Source organism: Podospora bellae-mahoneyi, chromosome 2, assembly GCF_035222275.1.
Source record: "Podospora bellae-mahoneyi strain CBS 112042 chromosome 2, whole genome shotgun sequence".
In the NCBI taxonomy this organism is placed as follows: domain Eukaryota; kingdom Fungi; phylum Ascomycota; class Sordariomycetes; order Sordariales; family Podosporaceae; genus Podospora; species Podospora bellae-mahoneyi.
This window is the reverse complement of record NC_085881.1, coordinates 2247449-2262314: the sequence shown is the minus strand read 5'-3', so window position 1 is coordinate 2262314 and position 14866 is coordinate 2247449. Positions and strand designations below refer to the sequence as shown.

The 14866-nt window shown below is 51.6% G+C and overlaps 6 protein-coding genes across 6 annotated transcripts; 2 read left to right on the top strand and 4 right to left on the bottom strand.

Moving 5' to 3' along the window:
• Positions 1-171: 171 nt before the first annotated feature.
• On the bottom strand, positions 172-1293 carry QC761_205450 (uncharacterized protein; the record flags this gene model as incomplete). The annotated part of the gene is made up of 3 exons (XM_062876268.1): positions 172-196; positions 269-1085; positions 1263-1293. The coding sequence occupies 3 exons, from the start codon at positions 1291-1293 to the stop codon at positions 172-174; spliced, it is 873 nt and encodes a 290-aa protein (XP_062734850.1).
• Positions 1294-4516: 3223 nt separating this feature from the next.
• QC761_205440 (uncharacterized protein) lies at positions 4517-7428 on the top strand. Its single transcript, XM_062876267.1, has 5 exons — positions 4517-5185; positions 5306-5797; positions 5859-5949; positions 6005-6899; positions 6950-7428. Exons 1-4 carry the CDS (start codon positions 5117-5119, stop codon positions 6808-6810), a joined length of 1458 nt encoding a protein of 485 aa, XP_062734849.1. The 5' UTR covers positions 4517-5116; the 3' UTR covers positions 6811-6899; positions 6950-7428.
• Positions 7297-8587, bottom strand: HAM1 (nucleoside triphosphate pyrophosphohydrolase ham1). The gene is made up of 2 exons (XM_062876266.1): positions 7652-8587; positions 7297-7598 (listed from the first exon to the last, which is right to left on the bottom strand). The coding sequence occupies exons 1-2, from the start codon at positions 8224-8226 to the stop codon at positions 7499-7501; spliced, it is 675 nt and encodes a 224-aa protein (XP_062734848.1). The 5' UTR covers positions 8227-8587; the 3' UTR covers positions 7297-7498.
• On the top strand, positions 8290-10557 carry SES1 (Cytosolic seryl-tRNA synthetase). The gene is made up of 9 exons (XM_062876265.1): positions 8290-8768; positions 8848-8918; positions 8994-9225; positions 9288-9393; positions 9452-9562; positions 9616-9673; positions 9767-9877; positions 9932-10348; positions 10410-10557. Exons 1-9 carry the CDS (start codon positions 8636-8638, stop codon positions 10521-10523), a joined length of 1353 nt encoding a protein of 450 aa, XP_062734847.1. The 5' UTR covers positions 8290-8635; the 3' UTR covers positions 10524-10557.
• A 358-nt stretch (positions 10558-10915) lies between these two features.
• On the bottom strand, positions 10916-13038 carry RHB1 (GTP-binding protein). Its single transcript, XM_062876264.1, has 3 exons — positions 12217-13038; positions 11855-12123; positions 10916-11752 (listed from the first exon to the last, which is right to left on the bottom strand). Exons 1-3 carry the CDS (start codon positions 12275-12277, stop codon positions 11513-11515), a joined length of 570 nt encoding a protein of 189 aa, XP_062734846.1. The 5' UTR covers positions 12278-13038; the 3' UTR covers positions 10916-11512.
• Positions 13039-13427: 389 nt separating this feature from the next.
• Positions 13428-14562, bottom strand: QC761_0036960 (uncharacterized protein; the record flags this gene model as incomplete). The annotated part of the gene is made up of 4 exons (XM_062872326.1): positions 13428-13575; positions 13632-13738; positions 13806-14118; positions 14177-14562. The coding sequence occupies 4 exons, from the start codon at positions 14560-14562 to the stop codon at positions 13428-13430; spliced, it is 954 nt and encodes a 317-aa protein (XP_062734845.1).
• Between the last annotated feature and the right edge of the window lie 304 nt (positions 14563-14866).

Below are 14866 nucleotides of genomic sequence, written 5' to 3'. Positions count from 1 at the left end.
TGCAGTAGGCGGTAAAAATGCTGCAAGCTCTGGTCTGAGCACACGGGGTGGTCGTCTCCCATGGCTGAGCCCTCATCAGAGCATCATGGCATGAGCTGGCTGGTACCAAAGTTATACCTTCTCCATGACTGGAGCCCCTCTGGACCATGTTGACTTTCAAGAAAAAACTGGCTATGCCAAGTGGTAAGGCTGTGGTCTATCGACTTGTTAGCCAGATTGCATCACCACCAACAAGGCCAAACGAATCCATAGCCTCTTCAAAACTCACCTGTGATACGACCACCCACCCCCCTCCCCCTCACCCTCCTTCTCAACAACCTTCTTACTCCTCTTCCTCCGTTTAGGAACCCACTCCTTCGTCCCTTCCTGCCCCCCCGGAAGAAAAACACCACCACCACCACCACCACCAGCAAAGTCACTCTCCGACGATACCACCACCAACCCAGGCATCTGCGCCGAAGTAGCAAACCCCGGCGGCAGCAGCAGTCCAGGCATCAAATCCCCGTACCCCATCGTGCTGCTGCTGTTCACCATCCCCGTCGAAACCCCATTGTTGAATCCATTCCCAAAACCGGGGTCAAGGCTGGGATCTACACACGCAAAGTCAAAGCTGCTGTTCCAGTTGTACAGCCCGTTGTCGAAACTAGGGATCGAAACCGCTGCTGGAGAGGTGGTGGTGGTATACTGTGGTGGGACTTGAACGGCCAATCCACCACCCTGACCCTGCCCATAACCCGCTGTCGGTGGTGGTGGGGGTGGTGGTGGTGGTGGTTGAGACAGGGAAAACGACGAAAAGTGAGGTCCGAACGTGATGGAGGGATAGGTCTCGTTTTGTTGGTGTTGGTGGGTGTGGTCAAACGCTGGTGCTGGTGCTGCCGCCGGGGGTTGCGGTAAACAACGGCGAGGTCCCCGGATAGGGGGGGCAGGCCTGTTGTCCACCAGTTTTTGTCCTGTGGGCGTTGACACCCTGATGCGGAGGTTGGTCTCGAAGGAGGAGTGGCAGGTGATGTTCATGCGGGAGCAGTTTTGGCAGGAGGGGGAGCCGCCGAGGCAGCGGACTTTGCGTTTGCGACAGGTTAGGCAGCCTGTGGCGGAAAAGGGTGGTGGTTAGCTGATGTCAGGAAAGTGTATGCATGTATACTGCTTTCCCGTCCCACCGAATGGGAGGGAAAGATACAATGGTGATGATGATGATGACGGGTGTGAGCGAGGTAAGGCAGGTTGGGGTTGATGACAAAGTCTTGGCAGGGGGGTTTACTCACCATGGAATGTCCTCTTTAGAGTATCTGCCATTTTTGGTTGGAAGTAAATGGTGATTGGTATCTGGTTTGGGTAACTCGTAAGAAAAAAGGGTAAGATGTAGTAAGTGGTAGAGTATGTCCCAGTATTCAACACACAACTTTAATGTTTTTATAGCTATACCAAAACCTTGTTTGCTGAATCTCTCTCGAGCTGAATCCGAACTTCCATGTGGGGGAGGGAGCTTCAAGTTATATTCCTCCATACTGTAACCCAGTTTCTTCCGCCCCCTCATCACAACCACCCCCAAGTTTATACCCGCTTCTTAATTCCGAGGTTCCTTTCTACGTACATGGAGTGGCTGGAAGTAACACACACAATCACCCCTCGTTTCTCCTCCTCCCTTCTCCATGATGACATACCAGCCAAGTAGTTTGTGTAGGTAAAGCAGCAGCCAGGTAGCCAGGTGTGGGAAGAACATTACGCCCAGGATGACAGCTTCGGGAGGCGGATGTCCTTTGCTTGCAGCCACCGCCGTACGCTAGAATGCCGCCCCGTGCGATTGTCTGGGGTTTACTCTAGGTAGCCAAGTAAAAAGAAGGGTGTGTCTCCGCAACGTGGAAAATGGTGATTAACTCAGCAACCGTTACACCCACTTCCGAGATCCCTGCCTAGCCCGGGGTCAAATGGTGGAAAGTTGACCCTATCTTTGTTTTCACAGGTACCAAAGTATTACCTAACAAAAGACTGGAGGGAAAATCGAGTAAGATCGGTTCCAGGGGCCTTGCAGCATGTGCGGGAATGAAATAGTAGAGCCAGTGGGTTGAGTAATCCGGTCAACTAAACACAGCCAGAGCATGCACTGTTCTGCCAATCACTGCTGATTTAGTGATCTTTGCAGGTGAGACGGCAACCTCCTTTCACCTATGCCCTCTCTGGACGTCCTCAAACCCACTCCTGTTCTCCTGATGGTTATGTGAATATGTACTATCATGTAGCCAAGGCTTACCTGCTTCAGCCTCAATTGCTGATCTGGCGCCCAATCACAGCCGATTCCGCCCCCCGAAGACTGTCACGGGAGAACCCTTGCGATATGCAAGATATCAAGTCTGTGACTCTTCTGTGTTGTGGTGTCGCCTTCCCAATCTAGAGATCAAGTCCACTGATATTGGTTACTTCCTCATATCTAGATGTGCGTGTGGTATTTCCCTCACTGTTTTGTGAATCCGATCAGCATTCACAGCCACTAACATTGTCGCTTACCTCATCTCTAACATCAAAGTTGGAAGCTTTTGGCTTCTCCGCGGCCACTAGAATGTCCATGCCCGCGATGTTGTTGTGCCACAGCCTCCAAAGCCAGGCCATAATGAAGCCGGAAGCTTGTTTCGATCGTGTTGACCGATCCCTGATTTACAATGTGCACAGCATGCTCTGTCGCCGCCACATTTCGGCTCTGGAAACGTCCTTGCATGAACAATTACACAGCTGATCTGTAAGTGTTTATTTGTTTGGGGGCGAAACCTTTTATCGAAGACAGGCAATGAATACCTGCCTGGAAGCTAACGGAATACTCGCCTCAGGGGAACATGGGCCTAGTCGATGAGCTCTACAGGGCTCTTCTGCCGTGCCCTAGCATTATTTAGACCATACCTTGATTCGCCTGTGTCACGCTAGAGGTGCTAGTTTGACGTGACACCCCGATATTAGCCATGCGTAGGGCTTAGTGAGGATACTGCGCGTGGCACCAACCTACTCGGCAGGGTGCAATTGACTACCGGTGTTGAGAAAAGGGAGGGAGTGGCTTGTTGGCCGAACGGCGGGTCCCAAGTCTGGTAACGGACTGGGGGAAAGCTTGTCGTGGTTAAGAATGGAAAGCCAAGACTTTTCGACTCGGAGATCTCCCGCTTGCGCCAAGACCGGATGTAAGTGAGTTGCTGACGATATCGTCCCTAAAGCTGTTAGCTCCGAAGTATTCTTCAAGCTTCACATTGAGTTTCTTCAACATTGAGAACAATATTCGCGTGCTTCCCCTCGGCCTGTTTGGAGGGATTCTATCAGTGACAAGAAAGACCTTTCAATAGCCTGACGACATGACCAAAAGCTCGTATCGATGCAATGTTACCTCGGCATCCGGTTTTCCTGGGCGATCTGGGTATGCGCAGTGGGCTCTTCGTTTGATTCCATGAGGGCCAGATGTCGGTGACGGCACTGTCTCGCTCTTCGGCCTTGACGTCTTCACTGTGGTGAAGATATTGCATCTCCTTTGACAGCATATTGTTGCCTGGGGCCATGTGGGAGAGGCAGTTCGACCCAGACATGAACAAGATTCCTGTTTAGGCATCATGGGCTTCGTTAGCGAAGTCCCTGGCGTCCACTGGGCGGATCTCCCGGGCTCGAATGGTCCCATGAACAGGAGGGTTCAACGCCGACACGTCATAGCTGCCGACAACAAGAGCTTGGGCCGTAAGATGGAAAACAAAACTAGCTAGTTCCATGTCCTGGTAGAGAATAGTCAGCTGCGCCCCAATGGGTAATCTTTTAGTGCGGAAAACATATCGGCTGGGAGTCACAGGCAGCGACGGGATCGCAACTAGGATTTGACTTCATCGTGACAGCATGCACAACAGGTTGATGATCGGATTTCGGTGTTGCAAAGATCGGTGTTCGGGTTCTGAATCCGCTGGCGACAATTGCGATAGAGGTCATCTACTACAACGTCGATGGTACAGCTGACAAAGGCGGCATCCGACGGTTTCTTCGGCTGTATGTACGAAGATGTGGCATAGGTGCGCTTCCGACGAGATCGAAACACTAATCCGAGGCAGCGTCGGTTAATAGTTCGCAATGCTTCCCCCCGCGCCGCGCCCTTTTGCTGCAGAGCTGCTGACCACATGCGCTGGTACCAAACTTGGATGACGGCGATCTTGCAATCGGCTTGTTTGTGCCTCCGCCATTTGGAATAAACGACGGCAAAGTCGTAGAGGTGTTTCATAGGGGATGTAGCGTGAAGGTGGCCCTGTGATGCATCGGAATTAAGCCAGATCAGGGACTCCAAGTTGCGGTCACAGGCAGTTGATGTGTTGCCGCGAATACGCGATGTATCGCCATGACTTCCGGATTGGGAACCGACTCCAGCTGAATACGCTCCGGCCAATTGATGGAGATGAAACATGAAGCTCTCACGAGATATATTGCTGCATCGGTAACCCCGTGAAAGTGGAAGTACAACAAGATCAAAAAATCGATGTTGGAAAGCGAAAAGAAAAGAAGTCAAGATTCCAACTCCAAACGGTTGAAGGGTGGCAGTAAAACCAACAGTCTAACCGCATTGGGCCGACTCTCCGCGGCGGTTTTGCGGGGCAAACCTTTCAATACCAGCTTAAATACCAGGGCTGACCAGGCGAGCTCGTAACGAAAGTGACCCAGAGCGTTGGGTCACCATAGTTGTTGATGATCAGCTGAGTTGGAATAACCTCAAGTTGCCTTGGTAGGGACATCAAGGACAACTTCTATCAAGATGGGCACCCTGAAGGTTTGTCGCGGTATAGCACCCTTGCATATCCAACGACATACCCTAAGCCGAACAAGGCATGGCATAACTTGCCACTCTGCCAACGGTGGTTCGGCACTATCCAGTATCAACCATTGGCCAACAGGCCTTCTCTCGAGGCAAGTTTCACGCAACTCTGGGAACGTGCCGCCTTCTCTCGTCATGGCAAAGTATCATTACGCTCTTTTTGCGGATATCATGTATCCTCGGGTTCCTACAGCAAAGTCACATCGCCCTCTTTGATGGATACCATTATCCTTGCCCTCCACGCGACGACCCTGCAGCTGGACTTGAACAGACAAAGCCCCTCTGGAGCTCCATCCAGCCATGACAGACGCAATGGAGTGCCCCTTTTGTGGCTGGAAGACCAAAGAGGGCGAGTATCAAATGCTGCTTGTAAGTCCCTTCCGTTTGCAGAACACAATGATATTGTCGCCGGCTTCCCATCTTTGAAGTGACCCCGACCCCAACCCCTGTAGAGCCTGCCTGCTAATTCAGGTGCGCAACGTGACAAAGCACATGGAAACGCTGCACGCTGAAGGAGAACCGCCCTTTCTTGCTGCTGCTGATCAAGACCGCACCTCCCCTTCTCCAAATAGTAATGGCACTGCCAACACGGGCAATGATGACGATCCAGGATACGTCGAGTGCCCGGTTGAAGGGTGTGGAGAATTTCTTCTTCTTAGCCAGGTGGAATATCACTTAGAACTCCATACCACAGAGGAGACCGACGTCCATGATCATCACCCTCCTCCACCAGACCCTATCACAGCCGTGTCAGAATCTACTGCATCATCATCACCCTTATCAAACGCTCCTGAATCAGTATCAAAATCATCTCACAAGGCCTCGGAGCCAAGTACACGCCACTCCAAGGCGATATCAGCGTGGAAAAGACTCCTGAGAATGCCTAGTTCCTCTTCATATTCACATCGTATTCTATGGCGTCGCCATAATTCCAAGACGTCTGGCGATTCCGAGAGTAAAACGCGCGGGACGCGGTTGGGTGTAAGTTCATGTCTGCATTTTAAGTAAAAAAGGAGCTCTTGTTAACATTGAAACCGAACAGAGGAAGCATCTCGGTAGATATGCGCACGAAGACCGAATGCCAGACTGGCTTGCGGACCTTTTACGGAAAAAGGGACAAGTCCAAACAGCTGGTAAGCAGTCTCAAAGCGCTCAAATTCACGCAAAACACTTAACAAAACCCCCCAGGCGTAGTCCCGGTCCTAGCCCAACTCCTCGAATCCTCCCCCTCGACCCACCGCGCCTACCTCTGCCACCCCTGCGTCCACCACATCTCCAAGCTCAAGCGCGAAGGCGGCTTCTGCGGCTACCGCAACATCCAAATGCTCTGCTCCTACCTAACCCAACCCCCCCAATCAACCACCATCCCCAACGCCCACAAGCTCGCCTCCCAAATCCCAACAATCTTCCAAATCCAAGACTACATCGAGGCGGCCTGGGACAACAACATCTCCGCCACGGGCCGCGCCGAAACAGGCGGGATACGCAACACGAGAAAGTACATTGGTACCCCCGAGGCAGTGGCCATGTTTAGGTACTTGGGCGTCCCGTTTGCTGCCCAGTCGATCAAGGACAAGTCCCCCGCCAAGGCGGTCGAGATGCTGCTGAGGACGGTGGAGGAGTATTTTAGGTCAGATGACAAGGCGATAGTGAGGGGGGAGGGGGGCAAGGTGAGGTTGACGGGGTTGCCGCCGTTGTATTTTCAGCATTTGGGGCATTCGATGACTATTGTTGGGTTTGAGAGGGGAACGGGGACGGGGGAGGGGAGGTTGTTGGTTTTCGATCCGCATTTTAAGGATTGTTATCAGGTTTTGGGGATGGTGGGGATGAACAATAACAGTAATAATGGTGGCGATGGGAAGAGGGGGGCGGGGGTGGTGCCGGTGAGGTATCCTTATCCGGATGGGGCGCTGAAGGGGTATAGGAGGGGTGGGGGGTATTTGGGGGATTTTAAAGAGTTTGAGCTTTTGAAGTGGGTTGGACCAAATTGTTGATGATGTTGTTGATGATGATGGGCGCTGACGAGAAATAGGCTTCTTCCTGGGGCGGTACCTGTGGGGGGGTAGGGAAGTACACAGGGCGAGTAAGACTTCTATTCTGGGAAGATGTGTGCGGATTGCTAATGATCTGTAGGATGCTCCATGGTTACGAGACGACAGAGGAGGATACAGCGGTGGTGTGGGCAGGGTTCCGCGGTAGAAAAAAGGTGGCGGACAAGGTCGAAAAGACGCTTGAGACTCTTTTTGGTGAGATGCCGACGTGTCCGGTTCACCACCAGCGGCCATGTGGAGGAGGAAGAGGAGGTAGGAGAGGAAGGAGAGGACGAGGGCATGGAGCGTACTGATGGTTATCAGTGGGACAAGCGTGTAGTCATACTGCTGTGGTATTCTTGGCTATATTTCAGGGATATCCTTTCCATGAGCCAGTTTAGCCCAGTTAGGTAGCGAACGTGGTTCAGTAACACTAGTTTATCACATTGCGCTTGAAACAAGAGTGCTATGCTAGGCGGTATTAGGAGGGAAAGGGGGAGATAGAAATAGAGATGGTCCAAGAGATCGAGATGGCAGCCGGGTCTTCTCGGATGCTAGAGGGCCTTATCAGGCATGTAGAGCTTTTGTAAAACACTTCAACCACTGATCGTTTGGTCCGCAATGTGATTATTTTTATTTCTCAGATTTTGACTCACGCGGTCATCTCCTTGGCGAACCACTCTTGGAGCTTCGCCAAAGCTCTGCTTCGGTGTGAGATCTTGTTCTTCTCGGCCTTGTCCATCTCGGCGTATCTGTTGTCCTGTCAGCTTCTTCTCACTTCCTCGTCCTCTGAAAATAAACCTACGTCTTCCCCTCATACTCAAAAATAGGGTCCCAGCCAAAGTTGCTTGGCCCCCTTGCGGGCACAATCTTTCCGTGTGTGATGCCCTGGAAAAGGATGGGCTCATGTCCAGGTCCGGCAGAGTATCCGAATGTGCAAACAGCTTTGGCACCCTTGTCTTTATAGGCAAGCAACATGTTGTTGAGACCTTCGTGGCCGATAGACCCCAGGAACCATTTGATGTATGGTCCTGGGAGATCCTGCAGAGCATCGAAACAGAGGCAGGTGTCTTCTACCAAGACGGGACCGCCGACGAGTTCGGCGGCACGGCGGCATTTGTCAATGGTTACTTCCTCGAGGGTGCCTTGGATCTCGACAAGGTCGAGGGACTGGTTTGTGACGGAGATGGCGGGCTCGAGGATGGCCTTTACCTCGGAGAGCTTGTTGGCGTTGCCGGTGATGAAGTTGACTTGGTGGCGGGCTTCGGTCATTTTGGCGGTTTGTGGGAGTCCTTGAGAGTGGAAGTGGGAAGAGAAAGAGTTTGTATGAGTGACAGGATCGGGCTGTGAGGTTGAACTGTGAGATAAATCGTTACTCATACGCTGTAGTCTTAACCTGTAAATACAGTTCTCATTCTTTTATATGCATCTACACCGAATGACAGTATCCCTTCTTGGCCTGAGTCACAGGGATGATTGGGTGGATATCGCTATAAAAAAGGAGGACCCCTGCCTGGCCCCTGGTCTCATCTTTGAACTTGGAAGCAGATCGAGGCCCCACCTTCCCCTCCACCCCGCCGCCGAAATAATTATCTGCCCCGCCATACCGTTGCGACTGTCCTCGAGAGCGAGTCCCGTCCTTCTATCAGTCCATCCGTCCACTGTGTGTGCAAGTCAAGTTGCGACGTTGTGTTTGTGACTGTGTGTACTTTGCCATCTTTCCATATCTTTTTGCCGTGACATCCTCTCTTCCTCTACACCACATCACCTACCAGTACCAGTCACCACCATGCTCGACATCAACGACTTCATTGCCGAGCGCGGCGGCAACCCCGAGAAGATCAGGGAGTCCCAGCGCAAGCGCCATGCTCCCGAGGAGGCTGTCGACGAGGTGATTGCCCTGTTCGAGGACCACCGCAAGAGTGAGTCAACTTCTAGTCTGTCCCGAATTGTACAACATGCCACGGTAGACTGATTGATCTCTTTGATCACCCATAACAGCTCAGTACGCGGCCACACAATTCAACGCCAAGATCAACGAGGTCCAGAAGCAGATAGGCCCTAAGAAGAAGGTACCATAAACCTTGAACCTCATCCAGCATCATGTTTGCGACGGCTATCTGACATGCGCGCGCACTCGCAAACAGGCCAAGGAAGATGTCACCGAACTCCTCGCGAAGAAGGCCGAGCTCGAAAAGGAAAAGAAGGACATGCTCGCCCAGGCTGCTGAGAAGCAGCAGATCTTGAACGCTAAGCTCAAGACCATCGGAAATCTTGTTCACGAGTCGGTTCCTGTGTCTAACAACGAGGACAACAACGAGGTCGTACGGACGTGGGCTCCCGAGGGCGTCACGTTTGAGAAGAAGAATGTCCTTTCTCGTGAGAAACACCGCAGGTCTATGGTTGGAAAGAAGCAATGGCTAAGACATGACGTTGGACAGACCACGAAGTTCTCGAGAAGCTCGACGGATACGACCCAGTCAGAGGTGTCAAGGTTGTTGGCCATCGTGGTTACTTCCTCAAGAAGTGGGGCCTCTTCTTGAACCAGTACGTATTCGACACTCTTTTCGAAACTGCAGAGAGGATACTGACGGGAGACAAACAGGGCTATCATCAACTATGGTCTCGAGTTCTTGGACCAGAAGGACTACATCGCTCTTGGCACTCCTATGCTCATGCTTAAGGAGCAAATGGCCAAGACCGCTCAGCTCTCACAGTTAGTTCACCTTCTGGACTGACGATAGAGGTTAAATGCTAACGTTGGTTCAGATTCGACGAGGAGCTGTACAAGGTCACTGGCGACCAAGCTGACAAGTACCTGATCGCTGTGAGTAGCCCCTTTTTACCCCTATTTGCACTTGTGTCACCGTGACATTCGATGAGAATACCTTGGCATGCTTCTGATACCGACATCCAACAGACCTCGGAACAGCCCATCTCCGCGTTCCACAGCGACGAGTGGCTTCAATCCAAGGACCTCCCTCTCAAGTATGCCGGTTACTCGACATGCTTCCGCAAAGAGGCTGGTGCTGTATGTCCTTTGCCCCCGTCTATCCTGCAAAAACATTTGCTCACACCCCTCTAGCACGGCAGAGATGTCTGGGGCATTTTCCGCGTCCACGAATTTACCAAGGTGGAGCAGTTCTGCCTCACGGATCCCGAGAAGTCGTGGGAGATGTTTGACCAGATGATTGCCAACTCGGAGGAGTTTTACAAGTCGCTCGGCATCCCCTACCGCGTCGTGGCCATCGTTTCCGGCGCGCTCAATAACGCCGCCTCCAAGAAGCTCGATCTCGAGGCTTGGTTCCCCCACCAAGGAGAGTTCAAGGAGCTGGTCTCGTGCTCCAACTGCACCGATTACCAGAGCAGAGACCTCGAGATCCGCTTCGGCGTCAAGAAACAGACCGAGATCAAGAAGACCTATGTCCACGCCCTCAACTCTACGCTTACCGCCACCACGAGAACTATTTGCGCCATTTTGGAAAATTTCCAGACTGAGGATGTAAGTTTTTGACCTGGGGGGAGTGTGTTGAGTGATGTGATGTGCTGACAATGTGATTTAGGGCGTCAAAATCCCAGAGCCACTGCGCAAGTACCTTCCTGGCGCCCCTGACTTTATCCCTTTCCCTGGCAAGGCCAAGAAGGCGGAGGAGACAAAGGAGATTCCGATTCGTTAAGTGCTTTTTGGTAGAAATATAAAAAAGAGTTTGATGATGCATGGGAAGCAGGGAGTTTTGTGAGTGTGTAATGATTTGAACTGAAAAAGTATTGTTATTTGTTTTTGTGTTGAAGTGAGGTGTTGACTCTTGCTTCGAGCCGGTCACTTCGAACGGCTCATCTATACATGCGTGTCACCTGTATTTCCATCTGTGACTTATCAAGCAGTCAGCCTTGATCCTTCTATACTCATCCACCAGTCGATCATGCCCAGCATCCAGTGTCAATTTTCAGGAGGGAGAAAATATGTTCATATCAGATCCACGACACCCTTCACAGTTATTGTTTTCCTTTCTTGTCTCCTCGAGCAAACGCAGTGGGTTGAAGCAAAACCTTCAGCCCATCGCATCTAGTCGAAGAAATAAAAAAGATAAACAACAACCGTAAAGGGTGTCGTAGATTTATTTACTTTGTTTGAAAGATATATGCATGGTAGGATCGATCCCCTGTGACTTATGCCGCCCGCTTCATCATACACAACATGACACAAAATAGACATCAACAAACAACCGCAAAACCCGTTCGACGCCCCCTGGTTTCTCGTTTCCCCATCCCTTTCCCGAAACATATAACCGTTGCCGACCTCGGCCGAGAAAAAGAAAACAGATGATGAAAAAGAAAAGACAAGAAAAGGTAAACCTCCCCCGGTTCATACATCGCATATCAAATCGTGAACAAAAAAAAAGACAAAAAAACGTAGAGAACATGCCCCTGTTGAAAACGAGGGCACTTCACAACTGTGACAACCAACCCAGCGGCAAACCAGCAAAGTAACAAGACACTTTCACCATGCCCTACTTTACTCGCTAGCCTCGCAACCAATCACCAAAAAAAAAAAAAAAAAACGTTGTGGTGTCCCATTCCAGGTCCATTACCCCCTCTCTTTACTTCTCTCTCTTGGGTATCTCCGATCCATTACCCCCCACCTCTTCTCCCCTCTTCCCATCCTTCACATCAAAACACACTTACTCCCCCCCACCTCCTCCCCAGGATTCTGCGTCTTCTCAATCTGCCCAATCAACAGCTCAAACGCCTTGGCCACATTCTCATCATACCTCGCGCTCGCCTCGGTCCATGCGCAATTGAACTTTTCGCAAAGCGCCTTCCCCTCTTCCGGCGTGACCTGTCGCTGCTCAGGACGAAGATCAGACTTGTTGCCCACGATGCAGATGGGGACCGAGTCCGTTCCCTATTTTTTTTTTCGTCACAAGTCAGCCTAATATCCCACATTTACCCTCCAATTCTCGCAAAAAGCGATGGTATAGCCCTCGCTAACGCTCGCGCAACTCACCAAATGGTTCAAAATCTTATCCCTAATCACCTGCACCATCTCAAAGCTCGGCAGGCTGCTGACCGAGTACACCAGCATGTACCCGTGAATCCCAATAAAGTGCTTGCTGTTCAGGATGCTGTACTCATCCTGGCCCGCAGTGTCGACAATTTCCGTCGAATAGTCCTGCCCCTTGTACCGAATCTCTTTGCTAAAGGTGTTTTCGATGGTGGGGTAGTACGACTCGACAAAGTGCCCGTCAACGTAGCGGACCGCGAGCGAGGATTTACCTGTGGGAGAGGTGTGTTAGGGAGGGGAGAGAGAGAGAGAGAGAGAGAGAGAGAGAGAGAGAGAGAGAGAGAGAGAGAGAGAAGAAAACTGACCGACGGAGCGGGAGCCGACAATGGCGATTTTACGCTGTTTTGTTGGGGTGTTGGCGGGCATTTTTGCGGCTTTGAGGGAGGAGAGGGGATGGGTGGTGGTGAGAGGGGGGATTAGATATTAGATTTTGTCAAAAACGTCAAGAAAATCAAAATACGCTGGCTGTGGTGTAGTGCGATGTGTGAAAGTGTGGTGGTGTTGTCGTAGTTGGGAGGAAATGTCAATGGTAAACTTCCTATCAACAAGATCAGAAGCAGCAGCGGCGGCGGGAACGCGCAAGGTATAGGTATAGGTGACGTTTCCCGGTCCGGTCTCGTCTTTCCCTAAAGTGTCGCCACACTCGCGTTTCGCTTCTGGGTTTGTGGACAAATGGAAACGGATAAAGGGTGGGATGAGGAGTGCGTCCCCCTGGTTGGGAGTTTTAGGTAAAAAAAGTTCGAGAATCTCTGGGGCCCTGGCTGTGATATCCACCCTTCTATCCTTGGAGAGGCGAAAGGAAAGCTGAAGACGGCCGGGTTATCCTCTAAACGATTGGCTTTCCAAGCGGGCCGTTTGGGAGATCTGAAAAAGGCTGGCGCTGGGCGGGGATATCTTGATCTCGTATATAGATAATGGTTCGGACGGATCAGCCCAAGACAAGCGGAAAGAACTGTCCGTGAAAAGGAGCAAAAGGAGGACGTTGTCTGACTTTTAGAGATGTTCTCATTGGTCCCCAACAGAGAGAAAAGTGTGAGAGAAGACCTTACACAAGGGAAGGGAAGGGACACTGGCAGTGACAGCTTCCCAATGCTGCGGGAAGCGAACTAGTCTAAGGGAGGGGAAAGACCACCGCAACCCACTGACACTTGCGACTGGGGGCGGGGTTCAGCGTGACTGGCATTGGTGGGGTCGTTGTGGAAGGTGATGCTTGGTGGGGCTACCGGCGTGGAGCCCTGTGACGGTCGGCAGACCGGCCCAGATGCCCCGTTGCGGCTCAAGTGTCCCGCTGCCAAGATCGGGGCCGTTGAATGGGATGCCTCTTTCTGACATGTGCCTCCAATTGCTGTTCACCATGACGATATGCGAGCACACCGCCAAGTGTTGCGAGGTTATCATTGCTTCGTTACAATCTCTGAAAGCTGACACATTACCATAACATCTAGACGACCAGTTTTGGAAACGTGGCCTCCTCGAACGGCGCATCCTTGAGCTCCGGTTTGAGTTTTACCAGGAGCTAAACAACCCGTTCCTTGAGAGCCGCGCTTTCAGCCTCTCTTCCATTCTCCCCCTGTATCTGAGAAAGCTTGAATAGAGCACGAGCTTGCTGTCCTTGTCCCTGGACCGGAGTCTCCGAAATCCCAACAACCTCCTCCAGCAGGTTACTAATGCCATGATGTTAGCAGAGGGTGACGGTAGTAAGCAGAAAGTTGGCACTTACACAGCTGAGCTAACGTGGCCGTCCCGGTACAGCATCGAGGCTATATCGTACTGAGAGTCGCAAGTTTTGAGCCGGTTTCCCAATAAATCCGCGGCGAAAGGCCAGTGCTTTTGATGCCAGCTGCAAGGCTTCGCTCGTCCGCCCCTGAGCAAGACGAATACGCGACAATAAGACCATGTCCCCTGAGAAGCGAGTATTTCCAGTGCTGAGAAAGATCTCATCAGTGAAGTCCTTCAGGGAGGGACATCTTGCGAGCATCTCCTCCGCTTCATCCGGACGGCCCATGCGGAGAAGTAGACTCGACATGTTGCTGTATGAATTGCCGATTCTGTCACTATTCACCTTCAGTCGGAGTCTAATGGCCTCCTGATGAGTCTCACAGGCCAGATCCTGTGCGTTCACCTCAGTATATGCCAGCGTGATGTTGTTAAGACTATAGGCAATGAAGGGATCCTCAGGTCCAAGCTCTTCCGAAGCATCACCTAGGCTGACCGAAAATTGGTCTCTTTTTTCAACATTGCTAAATGGGAAGCTGTAACACTAACTCAAGCTCATCTGATAGGAATGCAAAACTTTCGCTGAGGCCCTCAGAGCCATGGATCAAGATGTCTTCTGAGATACCATTCGGGTCGAAGTAAGATAGTAAGTAGAGAAGCCGAGTGGGGTTTGCTGATAACTTTTGGTATGAGACATCCCACACAGTGCTCAGGGTATGTGCGTAGTCGCTTCTAGGAGCCTTCCGGGCGTCGATTTTGGCGGCGTAACGCTCATATAGCGGGAGGACCTCTTGCAAAGACAACTTGCGTTGAGTGACAAAACCGCCAATCTGAGCTAGCGCCAGGGGTAACCCCCCAAGGCTCCGACTGATGTTTGAAGCATTCTGAAGATCGGCCTGTGATGCAGCGCCGATGTCGATAGCCTTGAGAAGCATCTGGGCCCCTCATCATCGCCTAATGCATTGACCTGTATATGCTGGGCTGTCGAGGCTGTTGCAACAGAGAGATCCCTTGTGGCGACAAGAATCGAGGCACTAATCGAGCCAGGCCAGGCTGTCTTCAAGGATGTGGGATCATCCACGTTGTCGAATATGGTAAGGCAAGTTGTATCTGAGCACGTCAGGGTTTCGATCCTCAGGAGAAAAGAGACATGCCAAAGTCATGCTTTGCCACAAGACTAGAACCTCCCGCCGGGCCTATCGACTCCCAATGACGGATGACTTGCTTGTTGTGAGCAGC

Coding starts and splice junctions, on each gene's coding strand:
- QC761_205440 (XM_062876267.1), top strand. CDS start 5,117: ATGACAGACGCAATGGAGTGCCCCTTTTGTGGCTGGAAGACCAAAGAG. Junction 5,186..5,305: donor GCGAGTATCAAATGCTGCTT/GTAAGTCCCTTC, acceptor AACGTGACAAAG/CACATGGAAACGCTGCACGC. Junction 5,950..6,004: donor GGGACAAGTCCAAACAGCTG/GTAAGCAGTCTC, acceptor AAAACCCCCCAG/GCGTAGTCCCGGTCCTAGCC.
- HAM1 (XM_062876266.1), bottom strand. CDS start 8,226: ATGAGTAACGATTTATCTCACAGTTCAACCTCACAGCCCGATCCTGTC. Junction 7,599..7,651: donor TTTGAGTATGAGGGGAAGAC/GTAGGTTTATTT, acceptor ACAGGACAACAG/ATACGCCGAGATGGACAAGG.
- SES1 (XM_062876265.1), top strand. CDS start 8,636: ATGCTCGACATCAACGACTTCATTGCCGAGCGCGGCGGCAACCCCGAG. Junction 9,394..9,451: donor TGGGGCCTCTTCTTGAACCA/GTACGTATTCGA, acceptor GGAGACAAACAG/GGCTATCATCAACTATGGTC. Junction 9,563..9,615: donor AAGACCGCTCAGCTCTCACA/GTTAGTTCACCT, acceptor ACGTTGGTTCAG/ATTCGACGAGGAGCTGTACA.
- RHB1 (XM_062876264.1), bottom strand. CDS start 12,277: ATGCCCGCCAACACCCCAACAAAACAGCGTAAAATCGCCATTGTCGGC. Junction 12,124..12,216: donor TGTCGGCTCCCGCTCCGTCG/GTCAGTTTTCTT, acceptor CCTCTCCCACAG/GTAAATCCTCGCTCGCGGTC. Junction 11,753..11,854: donor ATAAGATTTTGAACCATTTG/GTGAGTTGCGCG, acceptor AAAAAAAAATAG/GGAACGGACTCGGTCCCCAT.